The sequence below is a fragment of the Poromitra crassiceps genome, assembly GCF_964638095.1.
Source record: "Poromitra crassiceps genome assembly, chromosome: 2".
Classification (NCBI taxonomy): Eukaryota; Metazoa; Chordata; class Actinopteri; order Beryciformes; family Melamphaidae; genus Poromitra; species Poromitra crassiceps.
Window position 1 is genome coordinate 103,287,152 of NC_139624.1, and position 17,653 is coordinate 103,304,804.

The following is a 17,653-nucleotide window of genomic DNA, read 5'->3' on the forward strand; positions in this document are numbered from 1 at the left end:
GTTATGAATGAAATCTTGAAAAATTAACTTTTGATGTGAAAAAGTGTGAAAAACTAAAGAAATTAGATTTTTGTGATATTTTTTTTTGGCATACATTATTAAATAGGTGCACTGCATACCCAGGTATTTGAACTAAAAGAAAAGAAAAGTCAGTTTTGGGTTCAGCTCGACTTTAACTTCACATTCTCAGCTCGGAATATTTGCTTAACTTTAACCTGATGGAAGAGAAAGAAAGAAAGAAAATGGTAGGAATAGGCTATTGTTACCTTTAGCCTTCATCTGAGAACTGAAAGCATTTGCCAGTGATGTGAGCATTATATCCACAGTTTGTTTTGTTTTGATGATGACTCTTTTGTTTTTCTCATTCGTCATCTCAGATAACCTCCTGTGAATTCCACTGTGGGCTCCATTTAACACTTTGAGTGCCACGGCCCTTGGGCAAAAGGTGCTGTACTGTGCCACATAGGCCGCAATGCATTTTAAAACAGTCATATAATTTCTTTAATAATTACTATGTAAACACTGAACACGCACAAATAACGATGAGACTCTCTTCTATCACCTGCAAAAAAAAGTTTATTGATCCCATTTTCCGTTCTTTAGTTATGAGCCGGAGAAGATAGCTTGATTTGACCAAAAACAGCCATTTTTTTCTAGAAACCTGAGATATTCAGCCTTTTGTGAAAGGAAGCATTTCAAGCACATCATTGACTCATTGCTAATATTTTCTGATGTAATGACACCTCAAAAATAATTTCCTTCAATAAAAGAGTGAAAACAAAGGAATTTTGTTTGGCCAAATAATATTTTTTAGCTGCAACCAGCAGCGCTGGCCCCTGCGTGCGCAGACCCTACACCTTCATGCTGGTCTTGATTTACTGCTGGTGGGCATCAGATAGCCTATTCTAGCTTGTTTGCTCTCTGTGCATCGAGCCTGCTGCAGCTGCCTGGGTCTGTTGTATGCTGTAGTGTCCTGCGTGCCCCACCTCCCCCCCTCCTCCTCCCCCCCCCCCCCCGTTGTGGGAGGAGTGTCTCTCTGCTCTGCTCGGCTCTGCTGTGAGTGCGTTTGCTCTGCGTGTGCTCAGCACTGAAAAGTCCGCTACATCCAGCTTTTTTACAGCCGCGTGTATTCGTCACCAGCTCCCATGCTTCCAGTTGAGAATAATAACAACTCCACGGCTGATCATGCGAATGGGCTGTTGCAGCGGACACGGAGGTGCTCAATTGTGACAGCAGATTGGCTGCTGCAGGGGCACAGCTAACGTTATGCTTCAATGAAGCAGCTGCATACGGACGGATGCGATGCGATTTCCTTTTCCCCAACGACTTCTTCTGTGTGTTTTACTCCACTTTCTCTCATCTGGAGTGCGCTGTCGCCACCTAAGGGTTCTGTAAAATAGGTTAGACACATTCAATAGTTCTCATATTGTAAGAGGCGATGTAAGAGGCATAGATCGACACCCCCCCGTCAAAAAAACAATTTCGAGTTATTGACGCCATTTGGCGTCGCTGGTAGCCTACGGTAAATTTCTAATGACGCCATATGGCGTCGCTGGCACTCAATGTGTTAACAAGCCCCTCTGTGGAAATTGCAGGCTCTTGTCTGAAACTCAGCATGCAACATGGGAAACGGAAGCTCTGGCCTGTAGGCTATTTTGTGGTTTTAGTTTAGTTTCTCTAACATACTTAAGATAGCAAAACGGAAGCTCTGGCCTGCAGGCTATTTTGTGGTTTTAGTTTAGTTTCTCTAACATACTTAAGATAGCAAAACGGAAGCTCTGGCCTGCAGGCTATTTTGTAGTTTTAGTTTAGTTTCTCTAACATACTCAAGAGAGCTGCTATTTTACAGTTTCGTCCAGATCGCTTTCAGCCGCGTTGTTGAAACATCTCCTGCAGCTTTTCCATTGACAAACTAAGCAAATGATTTTTCTTATGAAGGACTTACAGATACTTTTGAGAGAGAGTGAAGAAAAGAAAAGAAAACATAAGAGGAGATAGTGAAACAGACAGAGCAGAGCCGTGTGGTGTTTGTGTGGGCGCCGTCTACGTGATTGGCCAGCTGCAGCATAACGTCGGGTTGCATCGCTATAAAGTAGGATGGCCCTTTACTTCCTCCTTTTACGAGCGCTGCATGTTTTTCACGCAGCCCCCTGCTGCACCCGCTGTCGGAGCCTGGCGCACTACCCCCATTGACTATGAATGGAGCGTGGGAGGGCCACTGCGGAGCGCTGGAGACTGTGTGAAACCAGCCCTATTCTGTCAGACAGCCAGTGCGACCGCCTCCTGCACCCCAGCCTGAGAGCACTCCTGTCTTTGCCATAGAGCATTTTCACATTTTCACTGGGGCCGTGCCAAGTTTGGCAGTTTGTAGATTTTCTCAGTCTCCCCTTATGCAGTCCTACCGGTCACAGAGGTGGCAAAGCTGAAATAGACTGAGCTTAGCTTGTTATGCTCTAGGTGGAAACATGGACTGCCACTGTTGGTTTTGTGCAGGCATAGTGCTTGGTACAGCACAATGGTAAAGGGTTACAGAGAGGACAGGGGAAATGGAATTGAAAGTTGATGAGTCATGGGTGGATATTGTGGGCATAGTTCGCCAGCAGAGGGTTAAAAAAAGCCAATGGAAACCTTCACATTATCTAGTGTTCTCTCTCACCCAGTAAGGCTGCCAGCTAATTAGCCGTTTAGTGCCATGTCAGCCGGCTCTATTTTTTGTCTGTGTTAAAATGTCTTAATTTGACGCATGATAATCAATCTGGGCTCCCAGAGTCTTCAGTCTGATGACTAATAAGACTCTGGGACAGACGGCTGATATTAAGGGGGTTTACGGTGTAGAGCGGCCAAGACTTACAGGCAATTTACACCAGATATGTTACGGCTGCATTGCGGATCCGGCAAACAGATCCGGCAAAACTGCCGGATCGGCTCTCCCCCATGTTAATTGATGCGCAGAAAATCACGCACCTGTTCTATTTTTGTCGGATCCCGCATACGTCTGACAGATTACTTGAGTGTGGGTCTGTTCGCAGCCGTAACTGAGCCGTACTGCATCTGTTCCGCAGGCGGTGTACATTAGCCCTTAGGCTCCCGTCGTTTACAGTCCGACGTCTCATATGCAGTTCTGTTTAGAGATGAGCAGAAATGACTTCTGGACCTAAAACACCTACAGAAAGTCTCATATGCAGTTCTGTTTAGAGATGAGCAGAAATGACTTCTGGACCTAAAACACCAACAGAAAGTCTCATAGGCAGTTCTGTTTAGAGATGAGCAGAAATGACTTCTGGACCTAAAACACCTACAGAAAGTATCATATGCAGTTCTGTTTAGTAGGGGTGCTCCAAAAAATCGATTCTGAAAGGATCGCGATTCTTAATGCCACGATTCCTGGATCGATTCCAAACTCCCAAGAATCGATTCTTAAAATTGTAAAAAAAAAAAAAAAAAAAAATTTTTTTTTACAGTGCACCTGAACGCAACATGCAAGATACCGGCTGAATAAGTGTCCAAATGTTCATGTCATTTGTGTACTGTACTGCCACGGTGCCCCCACCTCTTGCACTTAAGAACTCTGGTTAATGTATTCCCCCAAAAGTCTACAGATCCCCCCAGCCTATAAATCCATCTTATCTGAAGAACATAAGGGAGGAATTCCCCCCTAGTTTGCAAAATGAATTTAGGCCCTGACTGTAATACAGAAGTTGAATTTGAAGTTCAGCATTAATACATTTGTAATTTTTTGTCTTATATTTACCTTCGTGTGTTATTGCAATATAAAACTACATAATTAAGAATCGATTCTCGATTCTGGAATCGAGAATCGTTGGAATCGAGAATCGATTCTGGAATCGGATCGTGACCCCAGGAATCGGGATCGGATCGGATCGTGGCTTAGCCGGATCGGAGCACCCCTACTGTTTAGAGATGAGCAGAAATTACTTCTGGACCTAAAACACCTACAGAAAGTATCATATGCAGTTCTGTTTAGAGATGAGCAGAAATGACTTCTGGACCTAAAACACCTATACTACAGAAAGTATCGACCGATCAACTCCAACTGCATTCACGTGTCAGTCAGACTGGAAACAATGATCGAGAGATGCACAGAATCAGAAGTCTTGGCGTGGACGTCCGCTCCACACGGAAACGCAGAAATATCAGACGTCTGTCCTAGAGTCTTATTAGTCATCAGACTGATAGACTCTGGGTTCCCAGATTGCATCATAACAAATTGCTATTTCATCATGTTCGGACCATTACCATTCTTTTGAGTTTTGTGCCAATCACAGACACTGTACTATGACAGACACTTGTTGGGATTAACAGGACATTGAGTGCCAGTTACCAAGTCCAATAACTGAGTCGTAGTTTATACACAATTCTGCCGAAGAGTCCCGTAACAAAGTTGGTTTAGAATAAAATGATGTTCTCCAGCAAATTGCTGTGGCTTTCCAGCAAGCCCTTGTAGAATGTAGAATATTTTAAACTGTTATATGATCACCTTTAGTGACAGCAATTAGTGTCTGTCATTGTGAGAAAGCTGTGACACATAGCTTTGGCAGAAGCATGTTATTCAGTAGCTATAAAAAGACACTAGCCAGAATTCCACACACCAATCCTAATTATGAGTCAAAACCTTCTAGTGACCCATCAGACATTTGACTCCAAAGCACATCTGTGTCACTTTTACATTCTACCTCTGTAGAGGTAGGGGTGGGCGATATGACGATCCATGATGGCTCCATGATCTGCCTTTCCAGACAGATGGTTAGAATCATGCTATGTGCAGTGCACATTCTATCAGTTGCATTTCTATGTCTGAAAGATGACTCCAAAGTCCCCCCCCCCTTCACAACACAGGAGGAGTTGGTTTGACTTGTCATGTGAACAAAGACACACACTTAACGTAGCAGGCTGGCATCTTTGAACAAGTTAAATAATAATAATAATTAGCCGCCATCAGCGGGCCAACCACAGTTCAGACTTAAAGGGGAACTTACCCCCCCAGATATGTGACAAAACGGCATGCTGCTTGTTTTGAAAAAGCCTATGGGAAAAACCAAGAAATGCACGTCTCCTCTTGTCTCACTATACTCTTTGGCTGTGCTCAGACAGAATGTTTTACCGGAAAGCGACGCCATTACAGTTTGCCCACCGCCTCAAGAAAAACCTTATATGAGAGCTACAAAATCTTTATAAATATCAACTACTAGCCAACGCTGGTGGCCTGTATGGAAACAGAGTTGCTCAGAATGGTTGAAAGTTATATCAATTTGGTCATTCAGTGGCAACCTACTTTATTGCCATTGACTCCCATGTTAACTATAGTTAACGCGAGGTTATCGGCCGGCGGCCGCAGCAGAACACAAACCCAGGACAAACCGCTCTGAACACGCTCTAATGTAATCACAATGGGAGATTTTTGCACGTTATTAACTTGTCCAACTTGTCCTCTACACCGCCATGAAGTCTGTTTTTAATTTTCATTTGGGGGGTTTTCGTGATTCATGTCAAAAGGTGTAGTGCACCATGAAAGAATCCTCTGCCTTTTCCTCTCGTTTAGCGCGAGACCCGTTTAGCGCGTAGCCTGCAGCTGGCCACAGCACAAACACAACATTCTCCCCCTCCCTCCTCCTGGTTGAGTGGTTCTCAATGTGGGGTCAGGGGATCACAGTGATCATTGAGAGGATTCCAAGATTATCTGTTGTCTCTCAACCTAATATATATGGAATTCTGGACAAAATCATATCTAGGCTACATACAAAAATAAAAATAAAACAATTTGCATCTGAGAAACCAAATCTCATCATATTGGGGGTCAATGTGAACTAAATTAGGGCTCCTTAGTATGCACAATGTTGGGAATGATTTACAGCAACACAATGCCATTTCCTTCCTTTTATTTCTATTTATGATTATAGTGGCTTTTATTAATAGTATTTATGTTACATCACCACATGGCCATCTTGGTAGGAAAATAACAGGCGATTGTAATCAATTAACAGGTGATTAACAGGTCAAGTGACACAAACAGCCAATGAGCTGTGTGTATTGTAGCGCCATATTCGTAGGAAAATGCTTGTGACATCATGGGAATAGGCTTGGAGTTGTGAGGAGCCGGGAAAGGGTGCAGGGGGAGTAGGGGAGTTACTATCTTGAAATCCCATAGTCTTTGGTACAACGTGACGTCAGGTTGTACCACATTTTGTGCAGTTTTGAGGGCAAAAAAAAGCAGGGTTGAACCCATAGAGGGCACTTATGCGGCTGAAATGATACAAATGGTACAATGGTAACAGTTTGGTCTCAAATGTGGAAATTCTGACCAGAATTCTTCACACACCACCCTCAAAGTCATATATATTGGTTAAAAACTGGAAGAAAAGTGTTTTGGGGGTAAGTTACACTTTAATTTTTCGGTCACGCTGCCTGCTTGGTACTGTAGCTGATGAGAGAGAGACGTGCTGCTCGGTGATAGCAGTTCCCTCGCTGTGGTAAGATTGAAACAGTCCAGTGATGGGAGTTGCGGACAGTAACGTTAGCAGCGCCCTTGATGTTTGCCTCATTTGCGCGTGGCTCGTTAATGCCGCAACCTCTCTCATGTTCAAAATATTGAATGTATTGTGGCAAGACAACCTGCATTTTGTTTGGCCAGGGCGGGCTGTTGCAGTTGCCCATGAGATGATGTAGGCAGGCAGCCTATTTCTCCATTAACCAAGCGGCTAGTCTGCCTGCCTCCCTCACCGAGTTTATGGAAAGTGTCAGGCCACCACCAAACTAGTTTTCAGGTATTGTCTTTATTGAGCGCATGCCTGCTTGTGTCAACGTTATTATTTCTTAGTGTTTCCCAAACTATGGGTCGGGACCCAATTTGGGTCGTGGACCCGTGGGGGGTGGGTCGCCAACTGGTCGTCATGCCAACTCATTACAGTATGTTTTTTTTTGGGTCCCAGGGAGACACAAAATGTATCTTTTGGGTCCAAAGATGAAAAAGTGTGGGAACCCCAAACATGAATTATTGTAGCATAAAAAATTGCATAAAAACGGCATTAAAATATTTATTAAACAAATTTGACTTTTCCCAAACTTTTTCTATAACTTTTCCAGGGCCTGGGAATTGTATTTTAAATTGGACTTTTCCAGGTTTTTCATGACTGTACGAACCCTGAAATTAGTTGGATGTACTTGTACTGTTCGGTAACTTGCAAAATAGTCTTCAAAACCGAGATGAAAAAGAATCATGATAAAATGGTATTTGGCGACAGCCCTAGTTTGAACCTCAAACTTTTGAAGATATTGCATGTTAGCCGGAAGTACCAACTCCACTAGTATTCATGCATCCAGCATGTGTAATGTTCCAGGACCAGGCTGGCATTCTTCTGCACTATTTTAAATCACTCACATTCAAGTGGATTTTGTTTGTTTGTTGAGAGGGTGAAGTTGCAATCCTGAATGTAGCTACTGTTTGGGAATGTCATTAGTCACTCGCCAAGACCAGTGAAAACCTGTCAGCGGAACTTATTAGAACCTCCCACTTGCCATTTTGTCAATGAATCGGTTGCAAGGAAAGTTTACATGGCTACTACAAATCGGCTACTACAAATCAGTTTAATCTCAATGTGTTTGATTTGTGGATCCTTCCATACAGCTCTGCACAGTTCGCAGCAACGCAAAGACATGGATTAAGTGTGATCTCAAAATTAGTAAATGTCTTTATCTGGGGATTATGGAATTGCGAAGATGTCCCCGTTGACCAGTTGGCGTGGTCCTTTCTGCTACCCTCACAGAGACAGCCCAGGTGGAGAAGCCCCCGGCGACGCAGTCCCAGTCGACATCCTCAAGCTCAGGGGGCCTGAACCCCTCATCAGGGCCTCCCGGATCCTCGGCCACTACAGTGCCCGTGTCCCCAGTCCTGCATTCCCCTGCTCCCCCGCTGCTCCAGGACCCCACCCTGCTCCGCCAGCTCCTCCCAGCACTTCAGACTGCCCTGCAGCTCAACAATGCCAGTGTGGACATGGCAAAGATCAACGAAGGTGAGGAACACAGATAAACATGTATACTTAAAGCCAGTGTTCACATTCACTCTTGCACAATTGTGGCTTAAATAATCTATATACGCTTTAGGCTACATAATTTAATTTGCTGTAGGGCTGTCACTTTTTATTCGAAATTTAACTTTGAATGTGGGGGAGGAGGGGCATGTTCGAATGTAATTTGCCATGTTCGATTTTTTTTTTTTTTTTTTTTTTTTTAAATCAAAATTAACCAACTGCTGCTTGCTGGTAATGTTAATCCCATGTCAGAAAAAGTCTCCAGATTTGTCGCGTTAGTCTCTTCTGAGAAAGATTGTCTCCAGGGTCTGAAAAGTTGTCTCGAGTTGGATGCAGCCAAGTTTGTGAGGCAGTGTTGTGACTGTGACGCTTCTTTCACACAGACAACCTACGCCTTGCCTTGCCTCAACCCACGCCTACGCCGAGCTGGGCGTGAACCTGTTACACGCTTTTGCGATCACACCGCACGCCTTTTGCACGCCGAACCTGGAGCCGAGTCACAAGGGCCTCTCCTCTCTCCCGACTGTATTTTTTCACGTGTTGTCCAGAATTGTCATGGGTAGCCTCTAGGTAAAATAAATCTGATATATTTAATGTTCTATTGATGCTGGATATGTATAACCAGGTCTGACTATAGTCGGACATTTTAGAGAGGTGATCTTGCAAGAATATGTGCTGGCACAACAACATTGTCCATCTTGCTTCTTCGGTCGCTATTCTCTCTCATGAAGATTTGTTTGCCGACAGGGAGAAAGCCCCACGTGATAGCCACCCGTCAATCTCTCTCGCTCGCTCTCTCTGCTCAATACTGTTGTAGAAACTCCATTTTATTTTGAAATTCAGTTGACTTTGCCAGTTCCCACGGATATTGTCGCGTTTTTCTTTCATGGCTTGACAGAAAAGCCTGCCTGCACGCGCCTTGTCGGCGTGAAAATAGAACTCTCGCCTATTCGATAAAATCGGCAAGGCACAGGCAAGGCGTGGGTACACGCAGGGTTCACGCTCAGGCGCCCGGTGTACACAGCCTCGTTGACTAAAACGGACGCCTATTTAAAAGCGTGGGTAAAGGCAAGGCATAGGCAAGGCTTGGGTCGCCGGTGTGAATTCAGCCTGAGCGTCCAAGCTAACACAGCAGCGGAGAGGAGCTGACTGACTGGACATGAGGACAGCTGAGGATTTCTTTTTAAATATTCTTTTAATATTTTATATTATATTATATATATTTATACGATGTAACCGGCAGGTGCGGACTGCATAATCGGGCATGTCGGGCCGATGCCTGGTGGCCTGGCCTGCAATTATTTATTTATTTTAATTAACCAAAAAACTTCGAATATATTCGAACATTTTGTGGGCAATTCGAAGTTCGTTCGAACTTTATTTTGAGAAAAAGTGACAGCCCTAATTTGCTGTGAGAGAACATGGCATTGACAGTGTGACAAACTGCCGGGGCACGGTCTGTGCACTTTCTCCATCTTGTGGATGGAGTTGGACACGGATAAGAGAGGTTCAAGTTGTGCCAGAAGCAGCTCAACCAGGGCCAGCCTCACGAATGGCCGCTTTTATGTTTGCTCCACTGTCTGTGGTGAGACAGGAGACTTCACTCTCTTCTAATCCCCATTCTTCCAGAGCCTTCTGCAAGGCATCAGCCAAGTTAGTGGCAGTGTGCTCCTCTGGCAAAAGGCTTGTTCGCAGGCATTTGGATACCAGGATCTATTCTTTGTCAATGAAATGTGAAGTCGGTGACATGAACGCTGTCATTTTTGTGCAGGACCACGTCTCTGTTGTCAGGGAAAAGTGCTTGTCTGCTGTGTTGGTCCGTTGCAGCTCATTCCGGACACAGGTGTAGGCACGCGGGATGGCTGTTTTGGAGAAATATGTCCGCCCTGGTACCTCGTATTTGTGGTCAAGTGTGGACGGTTAAAGGAGAATTTCAGTATTTTTCAACCTGGACCTTATTTTCATAACTTTTTTCTTCTAAGTAACTCATCTTTGTTTCAATGGGACTATGAGACAGAGAAAACTGAACAGAACGCCTCTGGGTGGGGCTGTGGGTGTGGTCTCACTGTGCTGGCTGTGGTGAGAACAGCAACAGCACATTATCAGCTGAGTCAGCACTCAGCCAGACGAGGAAATGAAGCGAGCGAAGCGAAGTTTTGTGTGGGACCATTTCCAGTTAAAAGACATTGTTCATTGCAAGAACTGTGATGCCGTTTACATGTAGTTAGTACCGTTAGTACAACATGGCTAAGACGCCAATGATTCACCACTTGAACAGCGTACATCTGAGCCTGATTAACGAGGAAGGCACCTCGTCCTCTCAGCCCACCATCACTTCGGTGTTATAATTAGTGGTGAGGAGATGTGATGGCCGACGTGCAGAAAAGATCACCCAGGCCGTCTGCAACCTCATCGAGACGGATATGCTGCCCATACATATTGTTGAGGGCAACGGTTTTCAACACCTGATCAATGTGATTGAGCCAGCGTATGAGCTTCCCTCACGGAGCACCATTACCAGGCGGATTGAAAAGCGCTTCATAGCGCTTCGCACATAGGCATTTTGTAAAAAAAAATGCCCATCCCTAGTCGCAATATTTACATATGTACTTTTAGTGTGTAATGCTTCCATGCTGTTGCTAGTGCGAGCTTCCTGCTAATTTTAGCATCTGTTTGTTTCATGGGGTTTCCCAAAGAGGGTTTGCTCAATTCACTTCCTACTTCCTCAAATGACATCATGCATGACATGCGTGACAACCTTCTCACGTGACCACTCCTTCTGTTGCGCTAGCTGGGGGAGGTACGCCCTCTGCTGGACTGGTATAATTAACACACTGTGAGCTCTGAAGAATGAAGTGATGATACAAAGTAACAATGTTGTCGGTCAAAACAGTTAATTAATTTTAATCGGCTACATTCTTTACGGCAGTTAACCGACTAACGGTTAATCATTAACATCCCTAGTTGGCACTGGCAGCCTCTTTGCCCTTCCTGCCTCTATGTTCACTAAACAAGCTTGTTTTTGCCACTGACTGGCTCAGATTATTCCATGACATTATAGATATTTATTTATTTACCTCCAGCTTGATCCAGGTCTCACGATACTCTTGTTGAAGTCTCGCGAGAGTTTCATTGTTGCAGGAAGTCAGCTGTGGTGGCAAGCTGGGATGAGCCATGTTTGGTTTGGAGTCACAGAAAGCATAGCTTATTGATATCTGAAAGATTTTGTAAGTTATGGCTGAATATTTAGCTGATTTTGAGAATATGGACGAGGCATTTTAATTTGATGGCTGACTGTATTGATTTGAGCTGGAGTAACGTTATACGGATACAAACTGAAGGCATGGAGAGACAGAGGGGAGCAACGGGAGCTTCTATCTCTACCAGTGTGGCAGAGAGAGGGGGATCAAGGTGCTGCAAGGTTCTCTCTCTCTTTTACAATAACAATCTGAGCCTGTCCGTTGCAAAAACAAGCTTGTTTATTGGACGTATGTATTAGGGATGGGTGCGAGTACTCGGGTACTCGAGCACTCGTTCATAACGTCAGTAGTCGAGTAACGTTTCTGCTGTTCGGGTACTCGCCCCACTCCGCACCCCTTTAAAAATGGTCTAGAAGATCTACGCACGCATCGTCATGTGGATCTGGCAGCAACCAGCAGCAACTGCACGGCCGGGCGTCAAGTCAGCCAGAATGTACAAGTACGTCATCCGCTTTGTTGCTTTCAAAATAAAACGCTTATTGTAACCTTATTTATTTTGAGTAATGCGTTACAGCCACAGTTTCACGCCATATAACATCACAACGAGTATTTTGATACAAGGCTTGCTGCTTCATTCGTTGAAATACCTTTTCTCCTCCAACGTGCATCAATAAGCTATTTACTTTTGTTTAAGTAACATTATTTTGAAAGTTTTAATCTGAAGTTTTCCAGCTAATCCCGAAAATGGTGGCTGAAGATATGCTCCCGAATGAGACGCACGCTTCTTCATAGCGCACGCACGATAAAACTCATTCAAAACTTTGCTGTAACGCTAGTTTACTGACTACACTGTCGTTTCCCATAACGGTAGTCACAAGAAATGTGGAGAAAGAATCACTTTTTGCGAGACAATCGCTTCATGGTGATCACTATTCAGCTGCAGCTGTAACGTTAATCACACTGGTCAGTTTTAACTTTTTGGCAGAACACCGGACCTTGTAATCCGTGGATTTAGGTTAGTGTAACAGTTACAGTGATCATAAAGTAAAATGGATGATACTGGACAATAACCTGACATTGCTGGACAATGGACATGTAGGCTATTGGAAATGCATTCGCTTGTTTCACAACTTGTCTGCTCCAAAGCGCTAATGCCATCCATCTAACCATCGGAGATACTGTCTGAGGTAGGCTTTAGATGTTCGCTTAGCGTCACCTAATATCACAGTCTGACTGTGATATTGACAAAAAATGCTCCAGGTAGCGCTTTTTCCATGCAAAAATGCAAACGTTATGTGTGAACAGCCCCATATACAGCAAATTACCCCTGCTCAGTCATTACCATAGTAATCACACAGACCCCCCCCCCCCGCGCGAGTGCTCGAGCACTCGTTCATAATATAAGGAGAGTACTCGAGTATTTAAATTGCTTAAAATGCCCATCCCTAGTATGTATGTGGATGTGCTGCCAGGACGGGCATGCGCGCAAAGTAGCTTTGATTTTGGTCAATACTGCATCAATTAAAAAAAAAAAAAGCTCAACACAAAGTTAGGGAAATAGGGTCCAGGTTGAAAAATACAGGAATTCTCCTTTAAGAGCTCTCGGAAAGATTGCTTTTGAACAGTGTTGAAACTAAGACACCATTTCTTTGCAGATATATTTGGTCACAGCATCAGTGCATGTGTTCCACCTCTCACTGTCGCAAACACACCAGACACCACTTAAGATAACTGTATGTCTGGTCACCTCAGGTTGAGATTTCCATGTGGGGCCCATTTTGGCAGCCTCACTGTTGAGGGGCTTGCCTGTGTTGCCTCCAGATGCTGCCACCTTCATCAGACAAAGTTTACAGATTGCCTCATTAACATGATCAGGTTCTCTATTAGCATTGGGTTTAAGTTTGAAATATTGCCAAATGGGCCCCTTTGCTTTGACCCCAAATCCTCCGTCATTGTTGGTCAACTCTGGTTGCTCTGTCTCATCACGTGATACGTGAAATCTGACTCCGCTCCTCTTTGCTGCAACTGACTGCTGTTGTGGACGGAGCAGACACAGACAGAGCAGACATGGAGCATTTTTTTTTTTTTTACTTGGGCAGTCAGAAGAGAAATATTGTGTAGCTAATAATATGGAGATTCCTCATTTCATAGAGTGAGATATAAATCTAAATTATTCAAAATTTAAAGTGAAAATGTATGATCCCATTAGCCATTCTCATACAATTTGTCATTGTGCTGATGGAATAATCTCATTTGCTTGGGTCCTATTCAAGGACTCCAATTTGGGAAAAACGATATTGTCATAATCATCTCAACAATTTCCTAATTTCATTTCATCCCTGTTCTTCTAGGTTTGTCCTCATCTTGAGTTTTGCTTCTCGTTTAAATCATTTAATGGAAATTAGTTTCTTCAATTGACTATTTTCAGTTTATTATTGATATTGACCAAAATGTTCATATCCATGCAAGACCATGGCTTTATAACTAAGCTTCACATTTTGTATATATATATAACACCGTTCAGAGTGTGTTAGTAAATACTAAATTGGACTCCCCCCTAGTTGACTAGTCTTCTCATACAGCTGGCTACTGTCAAACGTAATGACAACACTGCACCAAGTGACAGACCAAGAGGAAAACCCGTCTGGCACTGTAGGGGACACCTCAGTCATCCTGTCTGTCTTAATGGTCTGCTTTATGATCCGTCCCTGGGAGTGGTACTATCTCTGCAGCCTGGGTGGGTAGGAGGACAATGAGAAGTTATTGGCTCTGTCTCAGAGAGATTGAAAGTGTGAAAATGGCTTTGCAGCTTAACGGGTACTGTGTCATCAGGCAGTGTTTCAGACTTATGACGGGTACTGTGTCATCAGGCAGTGTTTCAGACTTATGACGGGTACTGTGTCATCAGGCAGTGTTTCAGACTTATGACGGGTACTGTGTCATCAGGCAGTGTTTCAGACTTATGATGGGTACTGTGTCATCAGGCAGTTTTTCAGACTTATGATGGGTACTGTGTCATCAGTCAGTGTTTCAGACTTATGATGGGTACTGTGTCATCAGGCAGTGTTTCAGACTTATGATGGGTACTGTGTCATCAGGCAGTTTTTCAGACTTATGATGGGTACTGTGTCATCAGTCAGTGTTTCAGACTTATGATGGGTACTGTGTCATCAGGCAGTGTTTCAGACTTATGATGGGTACTGTGTCATCAGGCAGTTTTTCAGACTTATGATGGGTACTGTGTCATCAGGCAGTGTTTCAGACTTATGACGGGTACTGTGTCATCAGGCAGTGTTTCAGACTTATGATGGGTACTGTGTAGGGATGTTCATTTTGAAAATTTTCCAAAATCGATAATCGGTGAATATTAACGATCAATTATCGATCATCGATTTTATTAATACTTAGAAAATTTTCAATATTTTCATTTTTTTTTTTTTTTTTTACAAAATGAATGCCTATGGCAGAAAATACGAAAGACAACGTGTTCTCCTCAATGAACTCTTTATTTCAATGTGTCTCCTCTCCAACACTGCTGCCCCCGGCGCATGCCGGTGTGAATTTCCCATGTTTAAAACAGTTTTGTTGGCACAAAGGCCTGTGCCCAGCCAGAAAACTAGAGACCATATGAAGCTCCACCTCACGTTAGTCGGCTGTGCAATGGAGTGGGGCGAGGAGGAACGAATTCCACCCAAACCTAGTCCAAAAAAAAATAAATAATAATAATTAAAAAATCGATCCAAATGCCACAGGATCGATTCCAATCCTTAACGATCGATTATCGATTTTCGATAATTGATGAACATCCCTAGTACTGTGTCATCAGGCAGTGTTTCAGACTTATGACGGGTACTGTGTCATCAGGCAGTGTTTCAGACTTATATATATTTTTTGTTTATCTCACACATTGCTTGTTTTTGTGTAGATCATATCTCACTTTTACAGCACACCGTTCAGGGCTGAGGTTTGATTGTAGAGGTCATTTTCTGGTAGGTTCTCATTGGTGCGTTATTTGCTGAAGTCTGATTGCCATCAAAACGTTTCCGTCTATATTCCTGGGTTTGACAGCTCACCTAGCTGAGTGCTGACAGCTGAAGCATCATTTCTGGCTTGGCGGTGTAAAGAATTGGGTCAGTGTTCCTCTGCTGTTGCTGGTATTTCCCAGAGATTTCCCTTACTCAGCACACATGTCAACTTGAACAGAAACTACTAAATCATAACAGTTCTCAGAGGCTAATTGAGAGAGAAGTGGTTTTATTGGTGACTTAGTTTGAGTGTAGCAGGCCGGGGTCTGAAACTGTTTGAGCCACCAGACACGTTCAGGATTGTCACTGGATAATTGTGTTGCCCCACACTCCATGAAAAGGAATTCACAGTGACTGACATGATGAAGAGATTTTTTCTCACCATCACTTGGAAGTATTTTTACACTATAGCTATGTTTAAATAAAAGCAGCTATGTGGAACTTTCATTTTGTGTTGATTTTAGCGGCCCCTCTGGACACCCAGTCATTTAGAATAACTATATAGAAATAGCCAATGTTCTCTCGCTGATGGTCTCATTTGCTGAATGCTGATGTAGGTAATATAGAGGCATCAGTATAAAAGATTTACATGTAGCTGTGGGCTTTAATTTGACCATCTTTAAAATCCATCATATTTGATGTACCATAAAAGAAATGTAAGAAATTTGAACGGGACATTTTGCCACTACTGACTAATATGTGGCCAGCACACCTTCATTGGTGTATAAATGTGTTTTCACCTTGATATTTTACTTTGGTGCTTACACCTACTTCATAATATACACAAATTTAGAAATGTCCCGATACTGGCCTATTTTGCTGTACTCGTCCCATACTGACACGGCCGCGCGCCCGATACCACTTTACACCTAGAGCATGCAACGTGACATTAACCTCAAAGTAGCAAGCCAGCGTCAGGCTCACACAGCTGTTAATGCATGCAGAGAAGCTTCACTATAACAGCCTGTTTGTTTGCATCTCTACCTGGAGCGCTTTGTGAGGAGAAATAAAAAGCTATCAGGTCAGTAATCAGCTGATAGGGCTACAGCCTGCACAGCATCGCTTGCCCATTCACTGTCTGCCTGCATTAGCTCTGCAGTTAGCCACGTAGCCTTCAACAAGCTAGAAAATGTTCTGTTCAACTTACAGGTTAACATTAGTTGAGCTCTTCTAGACAACACAGTGCTGTGGAACAAGCAAAGGCTTACCAGATCGTTGTAATACGTGCTACGTGTCCTGTAATCCATACTGCCTTAAAGTTTAACATTTTAAAAGTGGAACTAACATTAATGTCCGCGAATTTAGCAACAATTGTCACAATTTCACTTCCGGTTTATTGGTTTTGCCTTCAAAATAAAAGCATGATAAAGTTTGTTTTTTAAACATTAAAGTAGTAATCTAACTACGAGACCAAACATAATGAACATAAAAACATGAGGAACCTCTATTTTAATGTTTGAATGAAAATAGGCCAGCAGAACAAATACAAAGGAGATGCACAGCTATGTGGTTTAAATGGTTGATTCATAGCATACTTCTTTATTTAATGGGAAACCTTATTTCCTTATTTAATGGGAAACTTTTGTTTCATAAGGCATCAAGAGAAGAGACTAACAAGTATAGGTGATACCCATTATGCAAAACTTGTGTGGTCTTGTAAAACTAGGTACTTCTGCAGATAATAACATAAACGAAAGAAAATGACTAAAACCCATTCTCTTGAAAAGTTTTCTTTTAATTAACCATAAGGCGTAACAAAAACACATTGTCGACCCCTAATTAAATATTCGGTATCGGTATTCGGTATCGGCAAGTACCCAGATGTCAGTACTCGTACTTGGTCAGCAAAAAAGTGGTATCGGGACAACCCTACACAAATTCCTCATCTATGCAAGCATGAGTTGTTGTTTTGTGTACTAGCAGCTGTACACATGTATGTATGTGTGAGACAAAGAGCAAGAAACCATTTAATTAATTCTGGTCTTTTATTTTTGTTTTTTGTAGACTAGGAAACAGTGTAGGAATCTAGCCAGGGGCATGGGCAAAAATTGCCCCAGAAATCTCAATGCCCCTAAAAACCATGGTCCAGGGGTAAAAATTGCCCCAGAAATCTCAGAATGCCCCTAAAAACCTAGGCTGGTAAACCAGCCGGTCACGTGAACTCACATTTAATTTAGTTCTACCAGACCATCTGGCCTAAACTCTGGGAGGGCTTTCTGCAGAAACTGCAAAGCGGACAAGCCAATCCGCGACCCGCCTCGTAGTTGACATCATAACTGGCCAATCAGGAACGCTAAGGTGCAAATGCTAAACGTTTGCACCTTATGATGATGAATGTTAAGCACTTTATGTCCGCTGTAATAGCAAAGGCTTGTGTCTCTTG

General features: G+C 43.2%; 1 protein-coding gene across 3 annotated transcripts in view; it reads left to right on the plus strand.

The window, feature by feature from the left end:
- Positions 1-17,653, plus strand: part of waca (WW domain containing adaptor with coiled-coil a) — a 66,227-nt gene that overhangs the window by 32,377 nt on the left and 16,197 nt on the right. For all 3 annotated transcript variants that reach the window (XM_083655645.1, XM_083655647.1, XM_083655646.1), the window contains exon 7: positions 7,782-8,027. In XM_083655645.1, coding sequence (XP_083511771.1) covers positions 7,782-8,027 — 246 coding nt within the window. The remainder of the gene's footprint in view (positions 1-7,781; positions 8,028-17,653) is intronic.